Here is a 26,863-nt window from a genome sequence, read left to right on the forward strand (position 1 = left end):
TTCTCTGTCCTGACTCGAAGGCTGAGGCCCAGTGAGGGGTAGGAGCTTGTGCCAGGGTCCACAGCTAGTCAGTGGCAGGCCTCGGAGAGCCCGAGCATGCTCGGCTGTCTCACGCTTGTAAGCTCGGACTGCAATTTTCTGGGTGACCTTGGACGCATTAAACACTGCCCCCCCCGGCCTCAATTTATCCATCTGTCAAAGGAGGGGACCAGGCCGAATGTTCTCTTGTTACTTTCTTCGTCCAACCTCTTGGGATTCGCCGGGGCTACGTTGGTGCTGGCCAAACTGGGGTGTAACCTGCGGAGCCAGCGTCCTGTGACTGGGAACTTTGACCCCATCATTCATTGATTCAGCAAAGTATATTGAGCAGTTACTGTATGCCAGGTACTGTACGGTGTCCTGGATACTGCAACAGAGCAAGTGGGACACTCAGTGCCTGAGCTGGGAATATTAGAATGGTTGCACCCATGATGGAGGAGACAGACATCAACCAGATAATCACACGTGTAATTATTTGCAAATGTGTCATCTGCAATGAAGGAACTAGTTACAACGAGATGGTGGTCCCTGGCACATAGGGACTTAGTTAATTACAGGTTATATAAATGAACACAAGACATGGCACCATGAGAAGCACAGGACTGTACCAGGGCTGCTGGGAGATTGTGAGTGGTTTGGGGTAGAGTGGAGCCCACCTGCTTGCAGGAGACTAGTAGGATCCCTAGACAGATTGTAGAGGCTTGATTGCCATTCCTGAGGAGTTTGAACTTTACTAGATTTACTAGGAAGGGACATCTTCCTTTTACCTATGTCTGGGAGAGTTTTCAAGTTCAGAGTCACAACTTACTTTCTCCATTGTCCTTGACTGTAGGTGGAGGCTCCAACCCATTCCAGCACCTTGAGAAGAGTGCCGTACTCCAGGAGGCAAGTAACATTTGCTCCCGTCTAGCTTCCATCATAAATATTCACCAGCAATGCAACTGAAATACCAACACATTCAAAGTGTTGTTTTAAAGAGCAACACGGGAGAAAACTTGTGCCTGGAAGACAGGAAAACTTTGTTCCTGGAGAGAGTTAGTTATGCTTACTTCTTTTTTTCTTTTTTTTTTTTTGAGATGGAGTCTCACTGTTGTTAGCCTGGGGTAGAGTGTAATGTCATGATCTTGGCTCGCTGCAACCTCCGCCTCATGGGTTCCAGCAATTCTGCTGCCTCAGCCTCCTGAGTAGCTGAGATTACAGGTGCCCACCACCATGCCTGGCTAATTTTTGTATTTTTAGTACAGACAGGGTTTCACCATGTTGGCCAGGCTGGTCTCGAACTCCTGACCTCAGGTGATCCACCTGCCTCGGCCTCCCAAAGTGCTGGGATTACAGGCGTGAGCCACTGCGTCCAGCCACTTCTTTCTTTATTGTTGTCGTTCATTGTTTCTGTTTCCAGTTAGCAGATGGTTGCTAAGTATGTGCTAGTCAATAGGTTAGCACATCCCTGACTAATATTTACACGAGAGTCTAAGAATAATTAGTAGTTGATTAAAGAAAAACAAACCCTTTCCTTATGAAAATAAGCTTGTTGCATACCTAGAAAGCCCTGTTTAGACAAGTCAGTTTACTCTGAGACTTCTCAGACATTGAATATACTTGAAGGGAAATGAACTAGGCTAGAAGGTAACATCTTTGGTCACTTCTTAGGCCCGTGTATTTAACGAAACTCCCATCAACCCTCGGAAATGTGCCCACATCCTCACCAAGATTCTTTATCTCATAAACCAGGTAACAGGGTGAAGCTTGGGGGTAGGGAGAATGGTGCTGGGGGATTGGAGGGGAGTGGACGAATCATGATCACTCTCAGGCTATTGGACAGCCTCTGTGTGGTTGTAGACAACAGCTCAGCTCTGGGTCCCCTCAGCATCCAAGTCACATATGTTGCCCTTGAGCCTCTTTAGGGTCTGGGGATCTGGTGTGGGCTGATCCTGCAGGAATTGCTGTCTGACCCTCTGTCCCAAGCTGAGACTTCTTTCTTGATTAACACAGGGGGAGCACCTGGGGACCACGGAAGCGACCGAGGCCTTCTTTGCCATGACCAAGCTCTTTCAGTCCAATGATGTAAGTGCCTCGATCCAGCTTTCCTTGAGAGGTGGCAGCCGTAACAAGGTGGTGGGAGGGCCAAAGAGAGCTGGCCCCACCAGTCAGTGTGGGCTGCCTTTGTGGAGATAGGAGGTATCTTCTCCCAACTCTGGTCCTTGGTGAGCCCGGGCTGATAGGGCTTTTCCCACCTATCTCCCAGCCCACACTCCGTCGGATGTGCTACTTGACCATCAAGGAGATGTCTTGCATCGCAGAGGATGTCATCATTGTCACCAGCAGGCAAGTCATGGGGTTGTGGGTGGCTCTTCTGATAGGTTCCATTGACAGACCATTTTTTTCTTGTGTGTACCAGACAGTGAGACTTGGTTGCATATTGCGAGCTGCCCACCCCATGGCAGCTTGCCTGTTATTGCTGTCCACCCCATGGCAGCCTCCAGGTGTGCTGTTTCTATTTTAATTATCTGGCCTTGACTTGGACACAAATGCTTCCTTTTCTTGATTTCTCTTAGTCAACCAAACCAGCTTAGAACTTTCCCAAAGACTTTCTTGAGTATAAAGAGAGAACACAAGAAAAATAAACAGAGAGTACAAGCGGTATACTGCTTACTAAGTGACTGGTGTCTGCTTTAAGCTAAGTGATTCAGGGACAGATGTGACTAAAGTGTAATCACTGCCCTTAAGAACTGGGGCTCAGTTCTCTTATTTCTCCCTGCCACAGTTTAAGGTTGGGGGGGGTCATACATTGATTTGTGGGTTCAGTTAGAAAATATTGTCTGTCAGTCCCTGTGTGTAGCTCTGGGGATGTAGCAGGAAAAAAGATAGACACGGTCTCTGTAGCCTCAGAATTTACAGAGAAATAACCAGGCATCAGGCCATTAAGGTAGGGTGTAATATAGTTTATCATGGAAGTATTATGGGCTATGAGAGCAGACCAGGAGAGCAGACCAGAAGAGCATCCAGCTTCATTTGAATTAGGAAAGTCCTCCTAGTGGAATGATCCAAGTGGAGTCCTGAAGGATGAGTAAGAAATAGTAGGACAGGCCAGGCGCAGTGGCTCATGCCTGTAATCCCAGCACTGTATCCACAGTGTAATCCACAGGCTGCGATGGGCGGATCACCTGAGGTCAGGAGTTTGAGACCATCCTGGCCAACATGGTGAAACCCCATCTCTACTAAAAATACAAAAATTAGCCAGGTGTGCGGGCGCGCACCTATAATCCCAGCTACTGGGGAGGCTGAGGCAGGAGAATTGCTTGAACTGGGGAGGTGGAGGTTGCAGTGAGCTGAGATCGTGCCACTACACTCCAGCCTGGGTGACAGAATGAGACTCCGTCTCAAAAAAAAAAAAAAAAAAAAGCCAGGCGTGATGGTTCACGCCTGTAATCCCAGCAGTTTGGGAGGCTGAGGTGTGTGGATCACAAAGTCAGGAGTTCAAGACCAGCCTGGCCAACATAGTGAAACCCCGTCTCTACTAAAAATACAAAAGTTAGCCAGGTGTGGTGGCATGTGCCTGTAGTCCCAGCTACTGGGGAGGCTGAGGCAGTAGAGCTTGAGCCCGGGAGGTAGAGGTTGAAATGAGCCAAGACCACACCCCACTGCACTCCAGCCTGGGCGACAAAGTGAGACTTTGTCTCAAAAAGAAATAAAAAAAAAAAGTAGGACAGAGTGGAGGTGAGGGGTGAGGAGTGCTACAGGCTAAAGAAACAGCACATGCAAAGGCTGGAGAGGAGTGAGCATAGCCAGTTGGGGAAGTTCAAGGAGTTACATTCAGGTCACTGGCAGTAGGAAGCTATGTAAACTTTTTAGCAAAAGCAGGGGGATGACCTGTTTGGTTTTGAGTTTTATGAAACTCCCTCCAGCAGCTGTGTGGAGTTAGGCTTGGAGGGGCAAGAATAGAGGGAGAGCACTGGTTAGGAGGCTTGTGTAGTAATCTGGGCAAGGGTGGTGATGGGAGCTGGAGAGGAGTGAACAGGCCCAGGCTCTCTGCATGCTGACAATGCCTTCTTCCCTGCAGCCTAACAAAAGACATGACTGGGAAAGAAGACAACTACCGGGGCCCAGCTGTGCGAGCCCTCTGCCAGATCACCGACGTGAGTCATGCCTGTTCCTCCCTGCTTCCTGGCCTCTCAATTGAGGCTCTCGGCATCATCTTTTGCATGCTTTGGGGTATCCCCTGTCTCACTGAGCCAGGTGATGTGGGGTGGAAGCGGTGTGCAGTAGCACCTGAGAAATGCTTACTTCCTCCTCATACTCCTCTCTGCCCCCATTCCTGCATTCCTGAGAGCTACCAAGGACTAACTGGATCTCCTTCCACCCTGCTCCTTTTGCCCACAGAGCACCATGCTGCAGGCTATTGAGCGCTACATGAAACAAGCCATTGTGGACAAGGTGCCCAGTGTCTCCAGCTCTGCCCTTGTGTCTTCCTTGGTGTGTAGCTGCTGCTGGAGCCCTGCTGGGGGTGGGGTAGAAAATTGAAGACAATTTTCAGAGTCACATTCCAGTAGGAAAAAAGGAAGTGTTTCTTTTTTTTTTTTTTTTTTTTTGATTGAGACAGAGTCTCACTGTCGCCCAGGCTGGAGTGCAGTGGCACGATCTCGGCTCACTGCAACTTCTGCCACCGGGGTTCAAGTGATTCTCCTGCCTCAGCCTCTCGAGTAGCTGGGATTACAGGTGCCTGCCACTGTGCCTGGCTAATTTTTGTGTTTTTAGTAGAGACAGGGTTTCATCATCTTGGCCAGGCTGGTCTTGAACTATGGACCTCATGATCCATCCGCCTCGGCCTCCCAAAGTGCTAGGATTGCAGGAGTGAGCCACTGCGCCTGGCCTGTCTTTCTTTTTTTTTTTTTTTTTTTTTTTTTTTTGAGACAGTCTCGCTCTGTTGCCCAGGCTGGAGTGCAGTGGCTTGATCTCAGCTCACTGCAACCTCTGCCTCCCTGTCTCAAGCGATTCGCATGCCTCAGCCGCCTGAGTAGCTGGGATTGCAGGTGTGCACCACCATGCCCGACTAATTTTTGTATTTTTGGTAGAGACGTAGTTTCACCATGTTGGCCAGGCTGGTCTTGAACTCCTGACCTCAAGTGATCCACCCGCCTTGGCCTCCCAAAGTGCTGGGATTACAAAGCGTGAGCCACCGCACCCGGCCAAAATAAAGTATTTCTGTATCTGTAAGCCTGAGAGTCCCACCCTTCTCAGTGAAGACAGCCAAGGAACTCTGGGGTGATTGAAGAGGGTTGTGGGTAGATGGCATTGACCCATGCCTTGGGTAGGGACAGTGAGGGTGGGAGCATCCTGAGTTTGTCCATGGTCTCTGAGGACCAGGACAGTGGCAAGCCCCTGAGCTGTGTCTGAGGGAAGACAAGAACTGGGCCCAGAAGGTGTGATGGGGACACTTCCTACCTGCCCCTTAATGTGTCCTGTTGCCCACAGCACCTGCTGAAGTGCAGCTTTGATGTGGTCAAGCGCTGGGTGAATGAGGCTCAGGAGGCGGCATCCAGTGATAACATCATGGTCCAGGTGAGATGTGAGCAAGGGAGTGATATTTAAAACACTCAGGCAGGTGGTAAGGCACTGGCCAGTTGGCATGGACACTTGCCACCGAGATCCTTGTGACCCCTGGCCATAACAGGCTTTAATCCTTTTGTCATTGGATCATGGGAGGAATTGGGAGGTCCTGGGTTAGAGAATCCGGGGTATCACTTGGGGGTCTTGGGTTACAGACTGCTTACCAGCTGGTGCCGATATTCAAGTATTTTGATCACCAGCTGAGTATTGTTTTGGAGCATATGATGTGGCAAACTTGGCCAAGGCAGGCAGAGGGCCACCTAAATTTAGGCCTTTGCCAACCTGGCTTTGTTACGATGTGTGGAATTATCTTTTTTTTTTTTTTTGAGACGGAGTCTTGCTCTGTTGCCCAGGCTGGAGTGCAGTGGCAGGATCTCGGCTCACTGCAAGCTCCATCTCCCAGCTTCATGCCATTCTCCTGCCTCGTTCTCCCGAGTAGCTGGGACTACAGGCGCCTGCAACCACACCTGGCCAATTTTTTGTATTTTTAGTAGAGACGGGGTTTCATCGTGTTAGCCAGGATGGTCTCAATCTCCTGACCTCGTGATCCGCCCTTCTCGGCCTCCCAAAGTGCTGGGATTATAGGCGTGAGCCATCGCACACGGCCAACATGTGGAATTATCTTGATGAGGCTTGCATCCACTTTACTCTTTCTCATTGACCTAGGCCAGCCGTTCCTTTTATCTCTCTGGGTCTTGGTTTCCTTGTCTGTAAAAATACGAATGAAGGTTACTGCCTCACAAAGCAGCAAGGATGAGCCGAGATCATGCATGTAACATGTGACCCATCTGAGGCCTGCCTGTCGGCGCTCCCTGTGTATTTATGTATTCCCTTCATCTCTCCTCTGTCTTCTCATCCTTTGCATGATTCTTGTCTTCAGGGCCAGCTGTGGCCCCACAAAACACTTATGAGGGCCAGATAAGCTTCCCACATAGAAGGCATCCACAGCTGCCGTATCTTCACCCTCAAATGTCGCTCCTTTAGGAAACAAAAAAGAGTATCGAGAACAGGAAATAACTATGAGACCTCACATCTTTAGAAAGGGAGTCCCTGGACTTCTGGCCCTCCAGACCTTGCTTTGTCAATACCAGCCAGGAGTCTTTGGGCAAGTCAGCAAAGATAAAACTGTCTACCTTCAGGGTTGTTGTGGGTAATGCAAGATTTCATGGCTAAGGTGTCCCACACGGTGACTTACTCAGGCTCTGCCTCCCGCCTTCTCTCTATCGTTGTCTGATTGAAAGCACCAGGTCTCCCACATTGCTTTCATCTTTGTGCTGTTTGTTGTCCCCTTCCATATCTGTATTTATGCTGCCTGTTAGGGCTCTTGCCTAAGTGGGGGTGGGAACGAGAACCACAGATACACTTCTGTGGTTTGTGAAGCATTGTGCGGAGGACTGTGTACACAGAGTACCTGGGGCAGTTGTCACAGCCACTCTGTGTGGTAGTTGCTACTGTGCCCATCTTAGAAATGAGAAGGCTGAAGGACCCGCCCAGTGCCACACGGCCAGTATACCCAAAAGTCCTACATTTGTACTCTGTTGCTGTCTCCTGTCCTATAGTACCACGCACTAGGGCTCCTGTACCATGTGCGTAAGAATGACCGCCTGGCCGTCAATAAGATGATCAGCAAGGTCACACGGCACGGCCTTAAGTCTCCCTTTGCCTACTGCATGATGATCCGGGTGGCCAGCAAGCAGCTGGAAGAGGAGGATGGCAGGTAACGGCTCTCATCTCTCACCAGCTAGATGATGCCTCACTCATCCTACCATGCTGGGCCACCCCCAATGTTTTCTTGCCGCCCTATGTTCTTTTGTAGCCGTGACAGCCCACTGTTTGACTTCATCGAGAGCTGCTTGCGCAACAAGCATGAGATGGTGGTGTATGAAGCCGCCTCGGCCATCGTCAATCTGCCAGGCTGCAGTGCCAAAGAGCTGGCCCCGGCTGTGTCAGGTCACTGGGCATTCTTTCACCCAGCCTCACATGTTTATGCTTGCCGGGAACTAGGCCTGGGTCAGGGGCTGGGGGAAAGAAAGAAAATGCCCTCAAATAGGCCACACACTGGTGTTAAGGAGTCTGTACCTAGGAAGCACCTGCCCCAGACACTATGCTGAGTCCCCACTTGTATCACGTTTTGGGGGTGGGCTGCTGTTCCATCTGACCGCTGAAGAGGCTGAGGTAAGGCTTGGGTCCACTCTGGAGCCTGTCGGGTTGGCTGGCCACAGGAGGAGGCCTGGTGGAGGAACCCAGGATCTATGAAACTGGTGTCCTGGAGTTGAGTCCTGGAGTCTTTGGTGTCTCCTCTGTGCAGGGCCCTTCTCTAGGTGTGGGAATCCCCCTGTCAGGGAGGAGAAAGCCTGTGAAGAGGTGCAAAGTAGTTGGTACTGGAAAGTGGGTATGTTGAGAGGCTAGAAAAGGAGAGGCACTCAGGGTGAGAAACCTGGATTCAAAGTGGAAGAAAATGGGGAGTGTTTTAGAACAGGGCCATGGAAAGCAAAGATGTTGTGGCAGGAGAGTTAGATTTGCAGGTTTTGAGAAATGATTGGGCCTCTTGTTTTTCTGTTATTCTCTACTATAACAGTGTAAACTTGGTCAGGCAAACAGATGGAGTTCATGTTTGGAGAGAGAAGTCTGCCTTCCTCCTTAGAAATGAAGAAAGAATGAACTGCTGGGCACGGTGGCTCACACCTGTAATCCCAGCACTTTGGGAGGCCAAGGCAGGTAGATCACCAGGTCAGGAGTCCGAGGCCAGCCTGACTAACATGGTGAAACCCCATCTCTACTAAAAATACAAAAATTAGCTGGACGTGGTGGTGCGCGTCTGTAATCCCAGCTACTCAGGAGGCTGAGGCAGGAGAATCGCTTGAACCTGGGAGGAGGAGGTTGCAGTGAGCCGAGATCACGCCACTGCCCTCCAGCCTGGGCGACAGGGGGAGACTCTATCTCAAAAAAAAAAAAAGAAATGAAAAAAAGAACTAATGAATTCACTCACTGATTTGGGTATTCATTCATTCTTATTATATCCACCATATTTCCAGAATAATGAAAGACGTAAATAAATTAGGGTCTTCAAAATAAGCATTAAGAAAAATTTTTTTTTAAGTATTAGAGAATAAAAGCCAAGTTATGAAGAAAGGAACATAGATATTCCAGAAAACAGTAGTCATCTTTGCTCCTATGATTGAGTGCCAAATTTAGCTCTGGGCTTCCTGGCAGCCAGGGCAAGGGAGGGATGTGGTACCCGAATGGGTCTCATGTAGTTAAAGGAAATAAACCATTTGTTTAAGAGAGGATTTTGTTCTTCGGCACTTAGTGCCGAGGGGGAAGTTCTGTTGGATCCTGTAGACACAATAGGAGAGAGGAGTGGAATGTTACTTCACAGAGGTTAAGGGCTCAGGCTGCAGGTGCAGGCAGTGTTGGAATTTAATCTTGGTTCTGCCACTTACTGGCTGCCAACCTAAAGTTTGTTTGCTTTCCCCTTTGTGCCTCAGTCTCGTTATCTGTAAAGTGAGCTAGTGGTGGCTGCAAGCTATAGAAGTGAGGCATGTCCACTGTATAGCACAGCACCTGGCACACAGCAGATGCCCAGTGAATAACAGCCCTCACGGGAACCCCTGGGCGCTCACAGACATTATGGCCTCTGTCCATGGCTCAGGTGCACAGGGTGAGGGGAGCTCTCTGTCTTGGGTTGGGATGGGGGTGTCAGCAGGGAAATGAGCTGAGCAGAGGGTTTGAGTCAGAACAGCTGCCCCTGGTTTTCCCAGCTGCCCAGCAGTGAAGGCAACTTGACATGTGGCATCCATCTCCCCACAGTGCTCCAGCTTTTCTGCAGCTCACCCAAGGCTGCTCTCCGCTATGCTGCTGTTCGTACCCTCAATAAGGTAAGAGTCTAGGTTGGGGGTTGGAGGAAGCTGTCTGATCAAACTGGAGGTGTGTCCTAGCCTCTGACCTGGCTGGGAAGGATAATAGCCCTGGTCACAGTTACTTTCTTCTGGATGGTGAGATGATCTCATCTAAAGGACTAATGACTGGGCCAAACCATCAAATGTAGTGACAGCATTGGGTCCTGCCCTGTCTGTCACTGTCCTCCCAAAACAGGTTGCCATGAAGCATCCGTCAGCTGTGACAGCTTGTAATCTGGATCTGGAGAACCTGGTCACAGATTCAAACCGCAGTATTGCCACGCTGGCCATCACCACCCTCCTTAAGACAGGCAGCGAGAGCAGCATTGACCGCCTCATGAAGCAGATCTCCTCCTTCATGTCAGAGATCTCAGATGAATTCAAGGTACCTGCTACCCCCAGGACACCCATGGCCCCCAGGGGAAGGAGCTCTGACCCTGCTCTCTGTGGCCACAGCCTTCCTGCCAGGACTGACCTGAGGGGCTGGTCAGCCTTTAGGACTCGGAGGAGGCCAGTGTATTGCTCTGCAGAGGCTTGGCCTTCAGAGAAATGTGTGTAGTCCTGCCTCCAGGCCTCCATCGATATCGTCCCCTTGTACTGAAAGAACAGTAGTTTCCAGGCCAGTTAAGGGTTCATTGATTTGTTGTCCAAGTATTTCTTGAGCACTTGCTGTCTGCTATGTAGAGTGACAAGAGGGGAACATAGCAGTGAACAAGGCAGGTGCCTGCCCTCCTGGAGCTTCCTTTCCAGGGATGGGAGAGGAACAGTAAACAGGTAAAGAAAGGAGGAAAGATCATCTCAGGCATGGGTACTGCAGTCAAGAGTATATACAGCAGGGATGATCCTAGGAGGAGCATGGTCTGGGAAGGCCGTTCTGGAGGGTGACGTTTGAGCTCAAACCTGAATCGGTGCAAAGAACCGGGAGGAAAGGCAGGAGCAAGTCAAGGAGAGAAGGCTAGTGGGCGGAAGAGCTGTGGGGCCAGTGCAGGTGACAAAGTCAGAATAGACAGGCTCAATCATGTAAGGCCCATGGTCAGGTAAAGAGTTTTATTTGCAAGGAAGACATTGGAAAGGTGTTCTTTTGGGGCAGGAGGAAGGATGTGAGTATTTTTTGAGCTTATATTTTGAAATAATTCATAGGAAGTTACAAAGAAATATACTGAAAAGTCCTATGCACCCCTCCATCAACTCTCCTACAGTGCCAGCATCCTACACTAGCACAGGACAATGTCAACCAGGAAAGTGACACTGACACAACCCATAGAGCTCATTCAGATTTCACCAGCTACACAGGCAACTCCTGTGTGTATATATGTGAAGTTCTATGCAAGCTGTCACATGGAGACTTTCAGAATTGCCACCACAGTGAAGACACTCAACTATCCATCTCCACAAGACTCTCATGTTACCTCTTCATAGCCACACCCATTCCCACCTCTCTATCCCTAACCCCTGGCAGCCATTAATTTGTTCTCAATTTCTGTAATTCTGTTATTTCACAATTGTTAATTGATAGAACAATGTAGTATGTCATCGGAGAGTTTTAATTGGAGCAGACAGTAATATGAATAATATATTGTGGTAATTCTATATTGTGGATTATACAAAGTAGGCAGCAGTCTTCTCTGCCTGTGGGTTACAAGAATGCTTTGTAGGCTGAAATGACACAGTGAGATTTGCGTATTAGGTCCTTCTGGGGCTGGACACGGTGGCTCATGCTTGTAATCTCAGTGATTTGGGAGGCCAAGGAGGGAGGATAACTTGAGGCCTGAATTTTGAGACCAGTCTAGGCAACGTAGCAAGACCTCATCTCTACAAATTTTTTTTTTTTTTTTTTTTTTTTTGAGTTGGAGTCTCGCTCTGTTGCCCAGGGTGGAGTGCAGTGGTGCGACCTCAGCTCACTGCAAGCTCCGCCTCCCAGGTTCACGCCATTCTCCTGCCTCAGCCTCCTGAGTAGCTGAGACTACAGGCACCCGCCACCATGCCCCGCTAATTTTTTTTTTTTTTTTTTTTTGAGACGGAGTCTCGCTCTGTCGCCCAGGCTGGAGTGCAGTGGCGCAATCTCGGCTCACTGCAAGCTTCGCCTCCCGGGTTCACGCCATTCTCCTGCCTCAGCCTCTCCGAGTAGCTGGGACTACAGGCGCCCGCCACCATGCCCAGCTAATTTTTTGTATTTTTTAGTAGAGACGGGGTTTCACCGTGGTCTCGATCTCCTGACCTCGTGATCTGCCCGCCTCGGCCTCCCAAAGTGCTGGGATTACAAGCGTGAGCCACCGCGCCCGGCCAACCCCACTAATTTTTTGTATTTTTAGTAGAGATGGGGTTTCACCATGTTAGCCAGGATGGTCTCAATCTCCTGACCTTGTGATCCACCTGCCTTGGCCTCCCAAAGTGCTGGGATTACAGACGTAAGCCACCGCACTCGACCTAAAAAAATTTTTTTAAAAAATTACACGTGTGGTGATGCGCACCTGTAGTCTCAGCTACTTGGGAGGCTGAGTTGTGAGGATCACTTGAGCCCAGGAGTTCGAGGCTGCAGTGAGCCATGATCATGCCACCGTACTCCAGCCTGGGTGACAGAGTGAGACCTTGTCTCAAAAAAAAAAAAAAAAAAAAATTGGCTGGGCGCGGTGGCTTATGCCTGTAATCACAGCACTTTGGGAGGCTGAGGTCGGCAGATCACTTGAGATCAGCAGTTTGAGATCAGCCTGGCCAACATGGTGGAACCCTGTCTCTACTAAAAAAATACAAAAATTAGCTGGCGTAGGCCAGGCTCTATGACTCACGCCTGTAATCCTAGCACTTTGGGAGGCCGAGGTGGGCGGATCACAAGGTCAGGAGATCGAGACCATCCTGGTCTAACTCGGTGAAACCCCATCTCTACTAAAAATGCAAAAAAAAATTAGCCAGGCGTGGTGGCAGGCGCCTGTGGTCCCACTACTCGGGAGGCTGAGGCAGGAGAATGGCGTGAACTCCGCCGGGAGGCAGAGCTTGCAGTGAGCCGAGATTGCACCTCTGCACTCCAGCCTGGGCGACAGAGCGAGACTCTGTTTTAAAAAAAAAAAAAATTAGCTGGCATAGTGGCTCACACCTGTAGTCCCAGCTACTCTGGAGGCTGAGGTAGGAGAGTCGCTTGACCTGGCCAGGAGGTGGAGGTTGCAGTAAGCTGAGATCGTGCCACTGCACTCCAGAGAGAGCGAGACTCCATCTCAAAAAAAAAAAAAAAAAGTCCTTCCGGAGCAGAGTGGAGGGGTGACTGGGTAAAGAGACTGTTGGAGTAATTCAGAAGGAGAGGATGGTGCCTGAACCGGCGGGAGTAGGAGAGGAGGAGGGACAGTGCAAGAGCTTTTTGAGGAATAACGCCTGTTGGCAGGGTTGGTGTGAGGGGTGGATGTCAACAGAGATGATGCCATTTTCTACTTTTAGCTGACAGTGGTGATCTTGACTAGTTTGCAGGAGGAGGAAAAGATGGGGTATTGGATGAGGGAAGGAGAAGGAGATGGAGATGTTTGTGGTTGCAGACCTGTGGAGTTTGAAGTGCTGTGGGCACCAGGTGGAGTTGTCTGGCAGATATTTGGAAATGGCAGGTCTTGAGCTCAGACAGGAGATAAATATTGGGAGTCAGTGGCATATAAGAGGTGGTTAAAGCCATAGGAGGGGGTAAGATTGCTCAACAGACTGTGAGAAGAGAAGCGGCCAAGGACAGAATACCCCAGAGACAGGCTTAACCAAAGAGGAGCCAGAGGAGATGATGGGTGGGAACCATCAGTGGGAGCCGGCAGTAGGGAGAGAAGCAGGACAGGTGGGGTGAAGGGAACTGAGAGACTTAAGAAGCCTGAGTAGAAGAGCAGAATTTGGGGGACCCAGAGTCGGAGAGTCTGACACTGGGGCTATTGGCACTGCCTTGGGTGGGCTCAGGGATTGTGCCCTTCAAGCATGGAGTTGAGTTCCTCTGGTTTCCTTGCCCTTGTGTCACACCCAAGGCCTGGCCACCCCATCTTGGTGGCAGGGCCTGCTGCTCATGCATGTCTATTTCATTCAGGTGGTGGTTGTCCAGGCCATCAGTGCCCTGTGTCAGAAATATCCTCGCAAACATGCCGTCCTTATGAACTTCCTGTTCACCATGCTGCGGGAAGAGGTAAGAGTCAGGGGCATTCGGGGGATGCCAGGTCTCCTGGTGCAGGAAGTGACCTGACCACTGGCTCCATGCTCAGCTTTGTGCATGTGCCCATGTTAGCCTGTTAACCAACTGGTTTTCATGGTGCCTGCGACCCTTTAAACTCCTTGTGGACATGTAAACATGTACAGTTGCTAGTAATTACAGTAATAACTATGACTCACCAGCCTGACTTTAAAAACTGGATGTCCTGAGGTGATACTTGTGCAGAAGATGGGAAAATGCATGTTCTTTTCTGGTGGACTCTAGTGCAGAAATATTCTGGATTATTCCAAGACTTCTAGGGGTAGTTTCTTGTGAAGCTGGTGCTAATAATACGACATTGGTTCTGTTTCTATTCCTGACATGAATTACTGATTCACTTATGCCACCTTTCTTGGATGTCTCAACAAAATGGGTTAATTCTTAGGAGCAATAGCAGATGTTCATGGAGTAGATTTGTTCCTCAGATACATGGTACCCCTTTCACCCAGCCCCAGAGGGGCCCATGGACTAGGCAGTAGAGGAGCCATTGCTTTGAGTGTCTTTGCGTTTCCCAAGAATGTTGTAGAAGGGCACTAATGTTTAGTGAGTCATCAGCTAATGGGCCCAGCACTTTGGTGATTGTGTTTGTTTTTTCTAAGTAGAAATGGGGTCTTTCTGGGTTGCCCAGGCTGGTCTCTAACTCCTGGCTATAAGTGATCTTCCCACCTTAGCCACCCAAGTTCTGGGATTACAGGTGTGAGCCATCATGCCTGGCCAGGCCTAGCACTTTGGAGACACTGTATGCATGATAGCAGTTTTTTTTTCTTTTTTCTTTTGAGTAGGAATCTCATTCTGCTGCCCAGGCTGGAGTGCAGTGGCGCGGTCTTGGCTCACTGCAACTTCCACCTCCTGGGTTCAAGTGATTCTCCTGCCTCAGCCTCCTGAGTAGCTGGGACTACAGATGCCCACCACCACGCCCGGCTAATTTTTTATATTTAGTAGAGATGGGGTTTTACCATGTTAGCCAGGCTGGTCTCAAACTCTTGACCTCAGGTGACCCACCCACCTTGGCCTCCCAAAGTGCTGGGATTACAGACGTGAGCCACTGCACCTGGCCTCGATCTGTCACCCAGGCTGGAGTGTGGTGGTGTGATCACGGCTCCCTGCAGCCTCAGCCTCCTGGGATCAAGCAATCGTCTCACCTCAGACCCCCAAGCAGCTGGAATTATAGGCATGCACAACCATGCCCAACTAATTTTTCTATTTTTTGTAGTGATGGGGGTCTGTCCATGATGCCCAGGCTGATTTTGAACTCCTGAGCTCAAGTGGTCCGCCCACCTCAGCCTCTCAAAGTGCTGGGATTATAGGTGTGAGCCACTGTGCCTGACCAGCCTTTTGTTTGACAGGAAACAGTGATAGAGGCCCAGAGAACCAAGTACCCTGTCTCCAAGTTCTGTGTTTGGACAACTGTCCTTGGTCCAGCTCAGGTCTTCAACTCTTTTCTGGAGAAAGCAGGCTCCTTGCTTAGCTCAGCTTCTCTCTGCAGGGTGGCTTTGAGTATAAGCGCGCTATCGTGGACTGCATCATCAGCATCATTGAAGAGAACTCAGAGAGCAAGGAGACAGGGCTGTCACATCTGTGCGAGTTCATCGAGGACTGCGAGTTCACGGTGCTGGCCACCCGTATTCTACATCTCCTGGGCCAGGAGGGGCCCAAGACCACCAACCCCTCAAAGTACATCCGCTTCATCTATAACCGAGTGGTCTTGGAGCATGAGGAGGTCCGGGCAGGTAGGTCTGAGCCAGGGCTGAACTTGGAAACTTAGCTTACCATTGAATAAATGTCCCAGCAAAGGGACCTGAGCCTCCAGTGGGATTTGTGCACTCAGTGTTCTTGCTGCACAAGCTGTTTTTCATAATATTGTAGGCAGGACCTTACATGTCATCTAGTTGAACGGTTCTTTGTTTTTTTTTTTTTGTTTGTTTGTTTTTTTTTGAGATGGAGTCTTGCTCTGTCACCAGGCTGGAATGCAGTGGCACAATCTCAGCTCACTGCAACCTCCGCCTCCCGGGTTCAAGCGATTCTCCTGCCTCAGCCTCCTGAGTAGCTGGGACTACAGATGTGTGCCATCATGCCCAGCTAATTTTTGTATTTTTAGTAGAGATGGGGTTTCACCATGTTGGCCAGGACGGTCTCGATCTCTTGACCTCATCATCTGCCCGCCTTGGCCTCCTGAAAGTGCTGGGATTACAGGTGTGAGCCACCGTGCTCGGCCATGGTTCTTAACCCCTATGATTTGTTGTGTTTTTTTTTTTTTTTAATATTTTTTTAATTGAGACTGGGTCTTGCTATGTTGTCCAGGCTGGTAATGAACTCCTGGGCTCAAGCTATCCTCCTGCCTCAGTCTCTGAAAGTGCTGGGATTACAGAGCCACTGTGCCTTGCCTTAAGTGATTTTTTTTTTTTAACTTTCACTATATGTTGATGTTTAGCTTAAAAAAAAAAAAAAAGGTTTGTTGAGATATAATTCACATGCCATAAAATTCACCCGTTTATATAAAGTTTACAATTCAGTGAGCAACCTTCCTATTCTTTATTTTTAATTTCTTTTCATGCCCCCCCACTGGACAGATTTTCTTCTTTCAGCAATTAATGATATTTAAGTAATTGTTCCCTTTCTCATTTATATTATTCTGAGCCTTAACTGCAAATTGACGCCATTTGGATATGGAAGGTGAGGAGCTTTACATTATAGCCAACTTCTGTGACCTCATCATGGTTAATTTGAAATTAGCTCCTGGAACCTTAGAATGGGAGCTACTGATCCCATCTGGCTCCCTTCTCCATTAAATAGATAAGGAAGTTGAGGCCTGGGATGGCGCCAAGATCCACCCAAAGCCACTCACTGTGTTGGTAGTGACTTTGGGCCTCCTGGCTTGAGACTTCTTGCCTCTGGGGCTCTTCTGCCTGAAGACCCATTCTGAGTGCTGGAAGTGCCCAAACAGTGAGTTGTCAGGGTGCATTGGGTAAATCACATTCGCTTCCTAAACACAGGTGCTGTGAGTGCTCTGGCCAAGTTTGGAGCCCAGAATGAAGAGATGTTACCCAGTATCTTGGTGTTGCTGAAGAGGTGAGTGTAGGCCCAGGGGCCCTAATGGGGACAATGTTCCCTTGGACCCAAGCAGCTTTCCTTTGTCTTTATATTTTTTTAACTGAAAAGGGAGAGAAAAGTTATATCGCTACTGATTGTAGAAAAAAAAGAGAAAGCATAGAAAAGCATGAAAAACAATGCTGTGCAAATTGCACCAACCAGATGTGACAATTGGTAACTTGAATTATTTTGTCCATTTTTTAAAAATAGCTATTGAGGCCGGGCATAGTGGCTCCCGCCTGTAATCCCAGCACTTTGGGAGGCCGAGGCGGGTGGATCACAAGGTCAGGAGATTGAGACCGTCCTGGCTAACACGGTGAAACCCCGTCTCTACTAAAATTACAAAAAATTAGCCAGGTGTGGTGGCTGGCGCCTGTAGTCCCAGCTACTTGGGAGGCTGAGGCAGGAGAATGATGTGAACCCGGGAGACGGAGCTTGCAGTGAGCCGAGATCATGCCACTGCACTCCAGCCTGGGTGACAGAGCGAGACTCCAGCTCAAAAAAAAATAGCTCTATTGAGATATAATTCACATACCATACAATTTACCCATTTAAGAGGTATAGTTTGATGGGTTTTAGCATATTCACAGAGTGATGGAGCCATCACCACAACCTGAGTTTAAAACATTTCATCATCCCAAACGGAACTCAGTGTTCATGAGTGTGTCCTCTCCTCACTCCCTCCACCCTCCGCCTGGGGCCACCACTAGTCTACTTGTTATCCCTATGGACTCAACTCTAATGAAGCCCTGCAGGATCCCTCCTGCCATCCCTGCTGGGCCCCAGTCAGGACCACCTTGTGTTCTGGCTGCAGGTGTGTGATGGATGATGACAATGAAGTAAGGGACCGAGCCACCTTCTACCTAAATGTCCTGGAGCAGAAGCAGAAGGCCCTCAATGCAGGCTATATCCTAAATGGTGAGTCATTCCTTGGCTATCTTGGACTCAGCACCTTACTGGAGCTGTGGTTCTCATCATTCCCTGGGCAGGGGAAATCAGAGGCAAGATGCTCTTGGCTGGACTTGCCTGGCAACCTCATGGCATCATGGTGACCTCAAGAGGTCCGTGGTCATTCAGGTCACACCTGAATTGGGTGGAAATTGTGCAGTGAATTAAAATGCTCATCATTAATAAAAACTTTATTTTTACAGAACTTTACCCTTTACAAGTCACTTTGTATATATGTTTATTCCCCACACCTACCCTGTAAGGGAGGATGTGTCTGAGAATCCAGAGGCTTAGAGAATAAAGTGATTTTCTCAGGGTCATACCATTTAGGACTTGTAACTTCGGGACCCCAGGGCCTCCATGGTGGTCCCTGGTGCACGTTTCGCTCTATCTGCCAGGCATGGTGACCTCTCTTCACCTGCAGGTCTGACTGTGTCCATCCCTGGTCTGGAGAGGGCTCTGCAGCAGTACACTCTAGAACCATCAGAAAAACCTTTTGACCTCAAGTCTGTGCCCCTGGCCACGGCGCCCATGGCAGAGCAGAGAACAGGTAACATCTATACTCCTCCCAGAGGCCATCAAGGCCAGGCCTCTGTTGGAGGGTCTGCATTGGCTGCAAAGCCAGTAACCTAACTAGGATGGGTGGGAGTTATGCTGGGAGGAGGAAATGATCTTTTCCACCTCTGGCTCCCGAAAATAGAGACACACATACACACAGACGTGTGCTCTGTCACATGTCTTGTGCTTCCCACTCTCAGGAGGGTTAGTATTTATAATCCTTGAGTAACAGCACTGGGGTCACCACCACACTGCCCCATGACTCCAGCTGTTGGTCATCATGTGTATAATTTGCTCCTGCAGAAAGCACCCCCATCACAGCAGTCAAACAGCCTGAGAAAGTGGCAGCTACCAGGCAGGAGATCTTCCAGGGTGAGTCACAGTGGTTAAGGGGTGCTTGGGACCTGGGCTCAGTTTCCTCGGGGGGATCAAGAGTAAGAACTGTCATTTATTGGTCTCTCCTGAGTGCTAGGCCCTTGAGATGCTTTAGACCCATCACATTTGACCCTCAGGTGGTGGTTGTTAGGTTCCTTCAATATCTGAGGAATTGGAAGTTCAGAGAGAGAAAGTGGTAGGAGGGGCTGGAATTAAGATCCAGATCAAACTGGCTCAGTGCTGCTACTGCGCCTCAATTTGGAGGGCTCGGGTCCCTGGAGCCCAGGCCATTTCAAAATGTCTGAGAGAGCAGTGCTGGGGTTCAAAGACACTGGTACTTTTTGTCAGGTTCCACGTGTGTTCTGTCCACATTGTCTTGTAAGGTTTTCTTCAGGTATCCATCTATCCTCTGGTGTTGCATTTTTAAGGGGAGAGGCTGTGTGTCTAATTGCAGATTGTTTTATCCACTGAATTCAGTGGATAAAAGCATAGACCCCTCTTCCTTCATGGGCCCTCACTTCCATCCTAGCTCTTCTGTCTTCTCTTAAACAGTCCTCTGTGCTAAATAGTTCTTCACATGTTCTGTCTTTTATTTTCTGGGTCTATCACAGCACTGAGCCCAGTGCCTTCCTTCCTCACAGTAGGCTCCCAATCAATGTTGAATTAAATGAAATCCCCCCTTCCCCATTCCATTCAGAATCATGTCTTCTATCAATATAGCATGGATCCTGAGCTAATTGGGATCACTATAACATGAAACTTTTCATTTATATCAGTTTTCTATTGCTGCTGTAACACGTTACCACACACGTAGTGGCTTAACACATTTATAACCTTATAGCTCTGTGGTCAGAAGTCCAAAGTGGGTTTCATTTGTTAGCAGTGCTGAGTTCTTTCAGGAGGCTCCAGATATTGCCCCCTTTTCCAGCTACTAGAAGTGGCCTGTATCCTTGGCTCGTGGCCCCTTCCACCGTCTTTAAGGGCCCTTCTAGGGCAGAAGGTCAGAGTAGAGTGATTTGAAGAGGCCACACTCCTGGCCTTTTCAAATCTCTCTACTCTGACCTTCTGCCCTAGAAGGGCCCTTATGATTACACTGGCCCCCCCTGGATAATCCAGGATAACTCGTAGCTCAAGATCCTTAATTTAATCACATCTACAAAGTCCCTTTTACCATGCAAGGTAACATAGTTGCAGGTTCTGGGAATTAGCTTGTGGGCATCTTAGTGTCATTATTCTGCCACACCTTCCAAGGAAGTCTCCTAAGCCCCTTAAAGGGTAACAATTCCATTTTTAAACAATCATCCAAAAGCCTCACATTTACTAATCACATACATGTTCAGTTCCAAGAACTTTCCTAGATCTTGACATTTATTGCCTCATTTGTCTTTACAACAACGCTGTGATCAAGATAATTGTATCAGTTTTATTGATGAAGAGTCTGAAACCCTACCAACAGAATCCCCCAGGTAGTAAGTATCAGGCCCAAAACTCTGACTCCCAAGAAAATAAATATCAATAGAAAAGCACTCTAGTGGTTGATGGTCATGGTGGCCCAAAAGTTCCTCCTGATATCTAGCCTGGATTGTTCTGGGCTTTTTATTGCCTGCGTATTCATTAGATTCAGTCTCCAGGCTGCAGAGGGCTGAAGTGGTCACATAGGCTGACTTTTTGTGGAGGAAAAAAGCAAAATAATAAAAAGAAGGCCTACCTTTCTCTATGTCTGAAACGTGAATTGAGTACCTTCTAAGTAAAGGGAAAAATATCAGATCCATGGCCTCAAAGCACAATTCCTGTTCTCATGGAGTTCAATTAATTGGGAAGACAAGTTGAAAATCTTAGAGCAGTGGTCTTTAAATATCAGTATATATTGGAATAATCTAGGCCGGGCGCAGTGGCTCACGCCTGTAATCCCAGCACTTTGGGAGGCCGAGGCGGGTGGATCACGAGGTCAGGAGATCGAGACCACGGTGAAACCCCGTCTCTACTAAAAATACAAAAAAAATTAGCCGGGCGTGGTGGCGGGCGCCTGTAGTCCCAGCTACTCGGAGAGGCTGAGGCAGGAGAATGGCGTGAACCCGGGAGGCGGAGCTTGCAGTGAGCCGAGATCGCGCCACTGCACTCTAGCCTGGGCGACAGTGAGACTCCGTCTCAAAAAAAAAAAAAAAAAAAAAAATATTGGAATAATCTGAGGAAACATGTTAGAAATGCAAATTCCTTGATCCTGAAACCAGAGATTCTGATGTAGTAGATATGGGATGGAGTCTGAGTTTTTAGCAAGCTCCACCGCCAACCCCTAGTAATTTTGATACAGGTCATCCATGGTCATAGTGCGAGGAATCCTGCCATAGAATAGGTACAAGAGTGGCAGCTTTAGCCATTATAGGTGGACACCATGTGCACACATCTGCCAGATGCCTCATTCACTTGGGTTATTCCCTTTAGTCTGCAAGGAATGCCAGGACCAGCCAGGGTGGGGTCCCATGGGCCTATGCTTGTATCCAGTGCTTGAACCTGGCCATAGGGTGTAGGAATAGGTCTTACCAGACACAGACTATTCTAAGTTGGGTTTTCTGCAACACTCTCATTCTGAAATATCTCTTTATTGGCCATTTGTCTTAACTGATAAAGATATAGGACCAGTTTGTTACTTTGTCTGATTTTGTAGCTATAGCAGTATCGATCTTATTTTCCTAATTGTCACCTTCCTTTAAGAATCCTTGCTGGGGTAGGGGGTGGAAATCCTTGCTAAGCTTCTATAGCTGGGGGAATCTCCAATTAGGTCTAGGGTTTTGTGGTCTCATATCAGTTTTTTGCTTCTGAGGTCTTTCATGGTACAGAGATGGGGAGAGTATTTGTGGGGGGTTGTGCCACATGAGCAAAGTCAGGGAGATGAGAAAATGCATGGATATATTCAGGAAATAATGAGTAGCCAGTTAGGTAAACATATCTATCCATCTAAGGTAGGGTGGAACACCTTGAGAATGGTCATGGGAATTTATTAGAAACCATCAACAAGTTGGTCTGGGGATCGAGAAGCTGAGTGAATGTGGCCTGTGGATTTCAGAGCAGTTGGCGGCGGTGCCAGAGTTCCGGGGTCTTGGGCCCCTCTTCAAGTCCTCGCCTGAGCCCGTGGCCCTCACTGAGTCAGAGACGGAGTATGTCATCCGCTGCACCAAACACACCTTCACCAACCACATGGTTTTTCAGGTGAGCAAGGTGGGCTGAGGCCCTGCTGGGGCATGCGCCCAGGGAGTTGTCCCAGGTCTGGCAGGTCCTGTAGGGTCATGGGTCCCCACACTGCATTGGTTGGGAGCCCAACTTGATGACAGAATCTGTCCCCAGCAGGTCTGTCTCTCATATCTCTTGACTCAGGACCTCCGTGGCTCCTGATTGTCAGCATGGAGACAGGGAGCCTGGGGCAGGGGGACTGGGATGGGAATCACCTTGGTCAACAGGAAAGAGGTGGGACCTCCTGGCTCTTCCTCTGCAGCATGGCTCAGACCTAGTGCAATGTTTAAGCTCCCCTCTCTTCCCTGTTCAGTTTGACTGCACAAACACACTCAATGACCAGACCTTGGAGAATGTCACAGTGCAGATGGAGCCCACTGAGGCCTATGAGGTGCTCTGTTACGTGCCTGCCCGGAGCCTGCCCTACAACCAGCCTGGGACCTGCTACACACTGGTGGCACTGCCCAAAGAAGACCCCACAGCTGGTGAGCCCCTCTCCAGATACCACCCTATCCTCGTGGGAGTCCATGGGATCAGGAGGAGGTGGGCGGCTGGGCACCAGCTGTTTGCCTTCTATTAGAGCTTCAGCTCCTTGATTTCAGTCCCAAGAAGAAGAACAGCTGAGTCCCAAGTGCTCTTCTTTAAAAAAATTTTTTTAAAGAGACAGGATCTCACTAGAACTCATGACTTTCCTGTCCTACAAGGTGGCACCCTCTGTCCAGCTTTGTGGGATTGGATGGCTTGTTGCTCCTACTAATAACATAGCAGGGGCCTAGAAAGCAGGCTGTGACCCCTGCCTGCTTGTCCCCTGCAGGAGAAGCCCATCCCCTGCAGGCTGGGGACATCCTAACTACCCAGCCTCTCTTCCCCACAGTGGCCTGCACATTCAGCTGCATGATGAAGTTCACTGTCAAGGACTGTGATCCCACCACTGGGGAGACCGATGACGAAGGCTATGAGGATGAGTATGTGGTAAGAGCCTGGTGTCAGGAAGCTCAGTTTTGTGCTGAGTCTGCAAAGCAACTCCCTTCAGGAACTGACAGTGAGACTGGAGCTGTTTTTGGCTTTTTAGCTCTTTAAAATGTTATTTTTTTATTTTTATTTTTTGAGATGAAGTTTCTCTCGTTACCCAGGCTGGAGTGCAGTGGCGCGATCTCGGCTCACTGCAACCTCTGTCTCCCAGGTCCAAGCGATTCTCTTGCCTCAGCCTCCCAAGTAGCTGGTATCACAGGCGCCCGCCACCATGCCTGCCTAATTTTTTGTATTTTTAGTAGAGACAGGGTTTCACTATGTTGGCTAGGCTGGTGGCGAACTCCTCACCTCAGGTGATCCACCTACCTTGGCCTCCTGAAGTGTTGGGATTACAGGCGTGAGCCACCGCGCCCGGCCTAAAATAACTTTTTAAACTTATGGAAATACATGTTCATGTGTAAGAAGAAAACTTGGGAAATACAAAAACAAAATTCAAAACAAAGTATGAACAACAGGAAAACATTACTCATAATCCTTAGAGTTATTTTTGGGGGGCAGTGGTATAATTGAAATCATTCTTACAGTGTAGACCTTGCTATTTTAAAAACCATAGTGTATTTTCCAGTGTCATTACAAGTACTTTATAAACACAATTTTTTTAGTGGATGTAAAATACTGTTATATACTATGTCAAAACTTGATTGACCTTTCACTCCTTTAATGTTGAGCATTTGGGTTTCCATATTTTCACTGTTTATAATGCTGCATTAAATATCCCTTTAGATACAAATTTTTATCTGCATTTTAGATTATTTCTTTAGGATAGATTCCTAGAAGGAAAATAATTGGGTCAAAGGGTAAGCATGATTTTAAGACATTTTGATTCCTCTTGTCAAATGCTTTCTGGATAAATTTGACCTGTTTGCTGTGCTGGGCAGTCCTTTAATGCACTGGAATAGCCCTTCTAAATTCTCCTATCTTAGCTCGATGGAACTAAGTACAGGATCCTTCTGAGGTCTGACTTTGGGGCAGTGGCTCAGGGCCATCTGAGTGCAGACCATTATGCTCAGCCTGTGGATGGGGATTGTTAGAACTCCTCCTGACTAGAGGGATAGTCACGGTGGAATACAACCGACATTCGCCATTGTGTCATCCTAGAGTCACAGTTGAGGATGGATGGACCTTCCTTGAGCCAGAAATGACCCCAAGGCAGGAGCTGCTCTAAGACCAAGTGAGCTCCTTGAGAGAGCTGGGTCTGTTTGAGCCCATCCAGAGATGAAGAAAAAAAAAAAAAGAGAGCTGGGTCTAAGTTGTATTTATATACAGTGTAAACATCCACAGGAGTAGGGCCTCAGTGAAAATCTGATGGGAGAATGAATGGGGAACCTTCATGTAGACTCAGTGGGAGTATTATGTGTCAAGTTCAGGGAAGACACAGCTGAAATGGAGATAGAGATTCAGGATCTGTCAAATCCAGAGGACATAGCTGGGATAGGAGGTTTCTGCTAGTTTCTGCTGAACTAGAAACAGCTGCTGCTCTTGAAGAGCTCATTGTCCCCTAGGACTGAGGCATAGGAAGCAGACCTCTGAGAACGCTATGTAATTCCCTGCATGCCAGGTCCTGGAAGCACTGACACTAGGCAGGCTTAGAAGAGACGTGATCTCAGGGCAGGCAGCTCTAGGATGAATTAGTAGATTGGTACTTGGGATTAGGGCATTTTCTATTGAAGGGACACCACTTGCCTTTGGGCACCTCAAGGATAGGTACCTGGTCAAGTTGCTCTGTGTCCCCAGAGTCTAGCACAGTCCTCAGTGCCAAGCAAGCACCTGTGGAAAGAGTTGCAGGAAGGGATGTGTGGATGAGTTCAGAGCAGAGGCCCATGGGTGGGTGGATGGGTGCCTGATTTCTACCTCCATCTCTCCAGCTGGAAGATCTGGAAGTTACTGTAGCTGATCACATTCAAAAGGTCATGAAACTGAACTTCGAAGCAGCCTGGGATGAGGTAGGGGATGAATTTGAGAAGGAGGAAACATTCACCTTGTCTACCATCAAGACACTTGAAGGTAAAATCCTGGGAATGCCATTTCTGGCCTACTTGCTGTTCAAGATCTTTGGCTACTGTTGAAGTGCTCATCCCTTTTCTCTCTAAGGATCCAGGGCCATGTCTGGAGCACATATGTCAAATGCCACTTCATTAAAAGCCCTTCAGAACATGGGGGAGTGGTGGTGGCACAAAGGGCAGACAAGATGGCTTAACAATATTGGGATTTCTCACTACAGAGGCTGTGGGTAATATTGTGAAGTTCTTGGGAATGCACCCTTGTGAGAGGTCAGACAAAGTGCCAGATAACAAGAACACTCACACGTTGCTCCTGGCTGGTAAGTGGCATTTCTAGATGGGGAGGGCTTGGATAGCTTACAGCCTGGATGCCACTGGATCCTGGGCTAAGGACTCCACTGTAAATATGGGGAGTCAAAATTCACAGCATTTAAAATTCACAAAGTATAAAATAATCTGCAGCGAAATGTTTCCTCCCTACCTTGGCTGCCAGCCATTCAGATTCCCTTCTAAGAAGCGACCAGTGTTACTATTACAAATAATGCTTGTATAACCTTGCAGTTATTTTATGGCTATAAAAGCTAATAGGAACGCATTTCTTTTTTTTAACTCAAATGTTTATGTACAAATGGTATATATATTGTCCTCCAATTTGCTTTTCACTTTACAATGCATCTTAGAGATCTTCCCTGTCAATATGTAGAGCTTCCTCATTCTTTTTTTTTTTTTTTTTTTTTTTTTGAGACGGAGTCTTTCTCTGTCCCCCAGGCTGGAGTGCAGTGGCGCGATCTCGGCTCACCACAACCTCCACCTCCTGGGTTCACGCCATTCTCCTGCCTCAGCCTCCCGAGTAGCTGGGACCACAGGCGCCCGCCAACACGCCCGGCTAATTTTTTGTATTTTTTAGTAGAGACGGGGTTTCACTGTGTTAGCCAGGATGGTCTCGATCTCCTGACCTCGTGATCCACCCGCCTTGGCCTCCCAAAGTGCTGGGATTACAGGCTTGAGCCACCGCACCCGGCCCCTCATTCTTTTAATTGTGGTAAAATATACATAAAATTCACCATTTCAACCATTTTCAAGTGTATGGTTCAGCGGCATTAAGTACATTCACACTATTGTAAAACTGACCACCATCCATCTCCAGAACTTTTTTCATCCCATACTGAATCCTCATTTTTTTTTATAGCTGCTTAGTATTCCATTGTGTGGATGCACCACATATTCTATGGAACAGCCACTACTGATGAACATTTAGTTTGATTTCAATCTCTTGCTATTACAGATGTTACAGTAAATAATCGTGTACACACACAGTTTACTTTGCATGTGTACACTGAGAATATCTGTAGGATAAATTTTCCAAGGCATCACCAGGTCAAAGTGATTTGTGTTTCTCATCTTGATAAATAACTCCAAGTTGCCTTCCATGGAATTGTATACCTTTCTTCCTATACTGTGGACAACATAATATGTTACCACACTTTATGATCTTTGCCAGTCTGTGTGGACAATGATATGTTAGTGTAGTTCTTGTATTTTCAATGAAGTTAAGTATCTTCTCAAATGTTGAGGCATTTGTATTTCCTTTTCTGATCATTGTCTTCATATCCTTTGTCTTATTTTCTATAGAGTTGGCTGAGTGTACCCACACTCATTCTCCTTCCCAGATTATTTACTAGCAAACTCCAGAAATAGCATTTTATATGTAAATCCTTCTGTATCTGTATGTTTCTCTAAGAGAGAATGACCCCTTCCCTTTTTTAAAGGACAATTATCATACCTAAAACAGTTAACAAAAGGAAATGGGATGATTTTTTTTGGCTGAGTGTTTATAAACAGGGTTGAAAGGAGGCTCTGCTTCAGTACCCTGCCTACAGCTGACA

General features: G+C 48.1%; 1 protein-coding gene across 1 annotated transcript in view; it reads left to right on the top strand.

Annotated features, from left to right (window-relative positions):
- The window catches only part of COPG1 (COPI coat complex subunit gamma 1), a 28,788-nt gene that overhangs the window by 727 nt on the left and 1,198 nt on the right, over window positions 1-26,863 (top strand). Inside the window, exons 2-23 of the mRNA XM_055259134.2 lie at window positions 872-924; window positions 1,690-1,770; window positions 2,032-2,103; window positions 2,285-2,364; window positions 4,100-4,175; window positions 4,420-4,512; window positions 5,512-5,598; window positions 7,206-7,363; window positions 7,463-7,596; window positions 9,457-9,524; window positions 9,742-9,930; window positions 13,588-13,683; window positions 15,233-15,476; window positions 16,740-16,815; window positions 17,651-17,754; window positions 18,209-18,334; window positions 18,646-18,714; window positions 21,782-21,924; window positions 22,259-22,430; window positions 22,820-22,917; window positions 24,843-24,981; window positions 25,199-25,297. Of these exons, the coding sequence (XP_055115109.2) occupies window positions 872-924; window positions 1,690-1,770; window positions 2,032-2,103; window positions 2,285-2,364; window positions 4,100-4,175; window positions 4,420-4,512; window positions 5,512-5,598; window positions 7,206-7,363; window positions 7,463-7,596; window positions 9,457-9,524; window positions 9,742-9,930; window positions 13,588-13,683; window positions 15,233-15,476; window positions 16,740-16,815; window positions 17,651-17,754; window positions 18,209-18,334; window positions 18,646-18,714; window positions 21,782-21,924; window positions 22,259-22,430; window positions 22,820-22,917; window positions 24,843-24,981; window positions 25,199-25,297 (2,457 nt within the window). The remainder of the gene's footprint in view (window positions 1-871; window positions 925-1,689; window positions 1,771-2,031; window positions 2,104-2,284; window positions 2,365-4,099; window positions 4,176-4,419; window positions 4,513-5,511; window positions 5,599-7,205; window positions 7,364-7,462; window positions 7,597-9,456; window positions 9,525-9,741; window positions 9,931-13,587; window positions 13,684-15,232; window positions 15,477-16,739; window positions 16,816-17,650; window positions 17,755-18,208; window positions 18,335-18,645; window positions 18,715-21,781; window positions 21,925-22,258; window positions 22,431-22,819; window positions 22,918-24,842; window positions 24,982-25,198; window positions 25,298-26,863) is intronic.

The sequence above is a fragment of the Symphalangus syndactylus genome, chromosome 21 (assembly GCF_028878055.3).
Source record: "Symphalangus syndactylus isolate Jambi chromosome 21, NHGRI_mSymSyn1-v2.1_pri, whole genome shotgun sequence".
Taxonomy (NCBI): Eukaryota; Metazoa; Chordata; class Mammalia; order Primates; family Hylobatidae; genus Symphalangus; species Symphalangus syndactylus.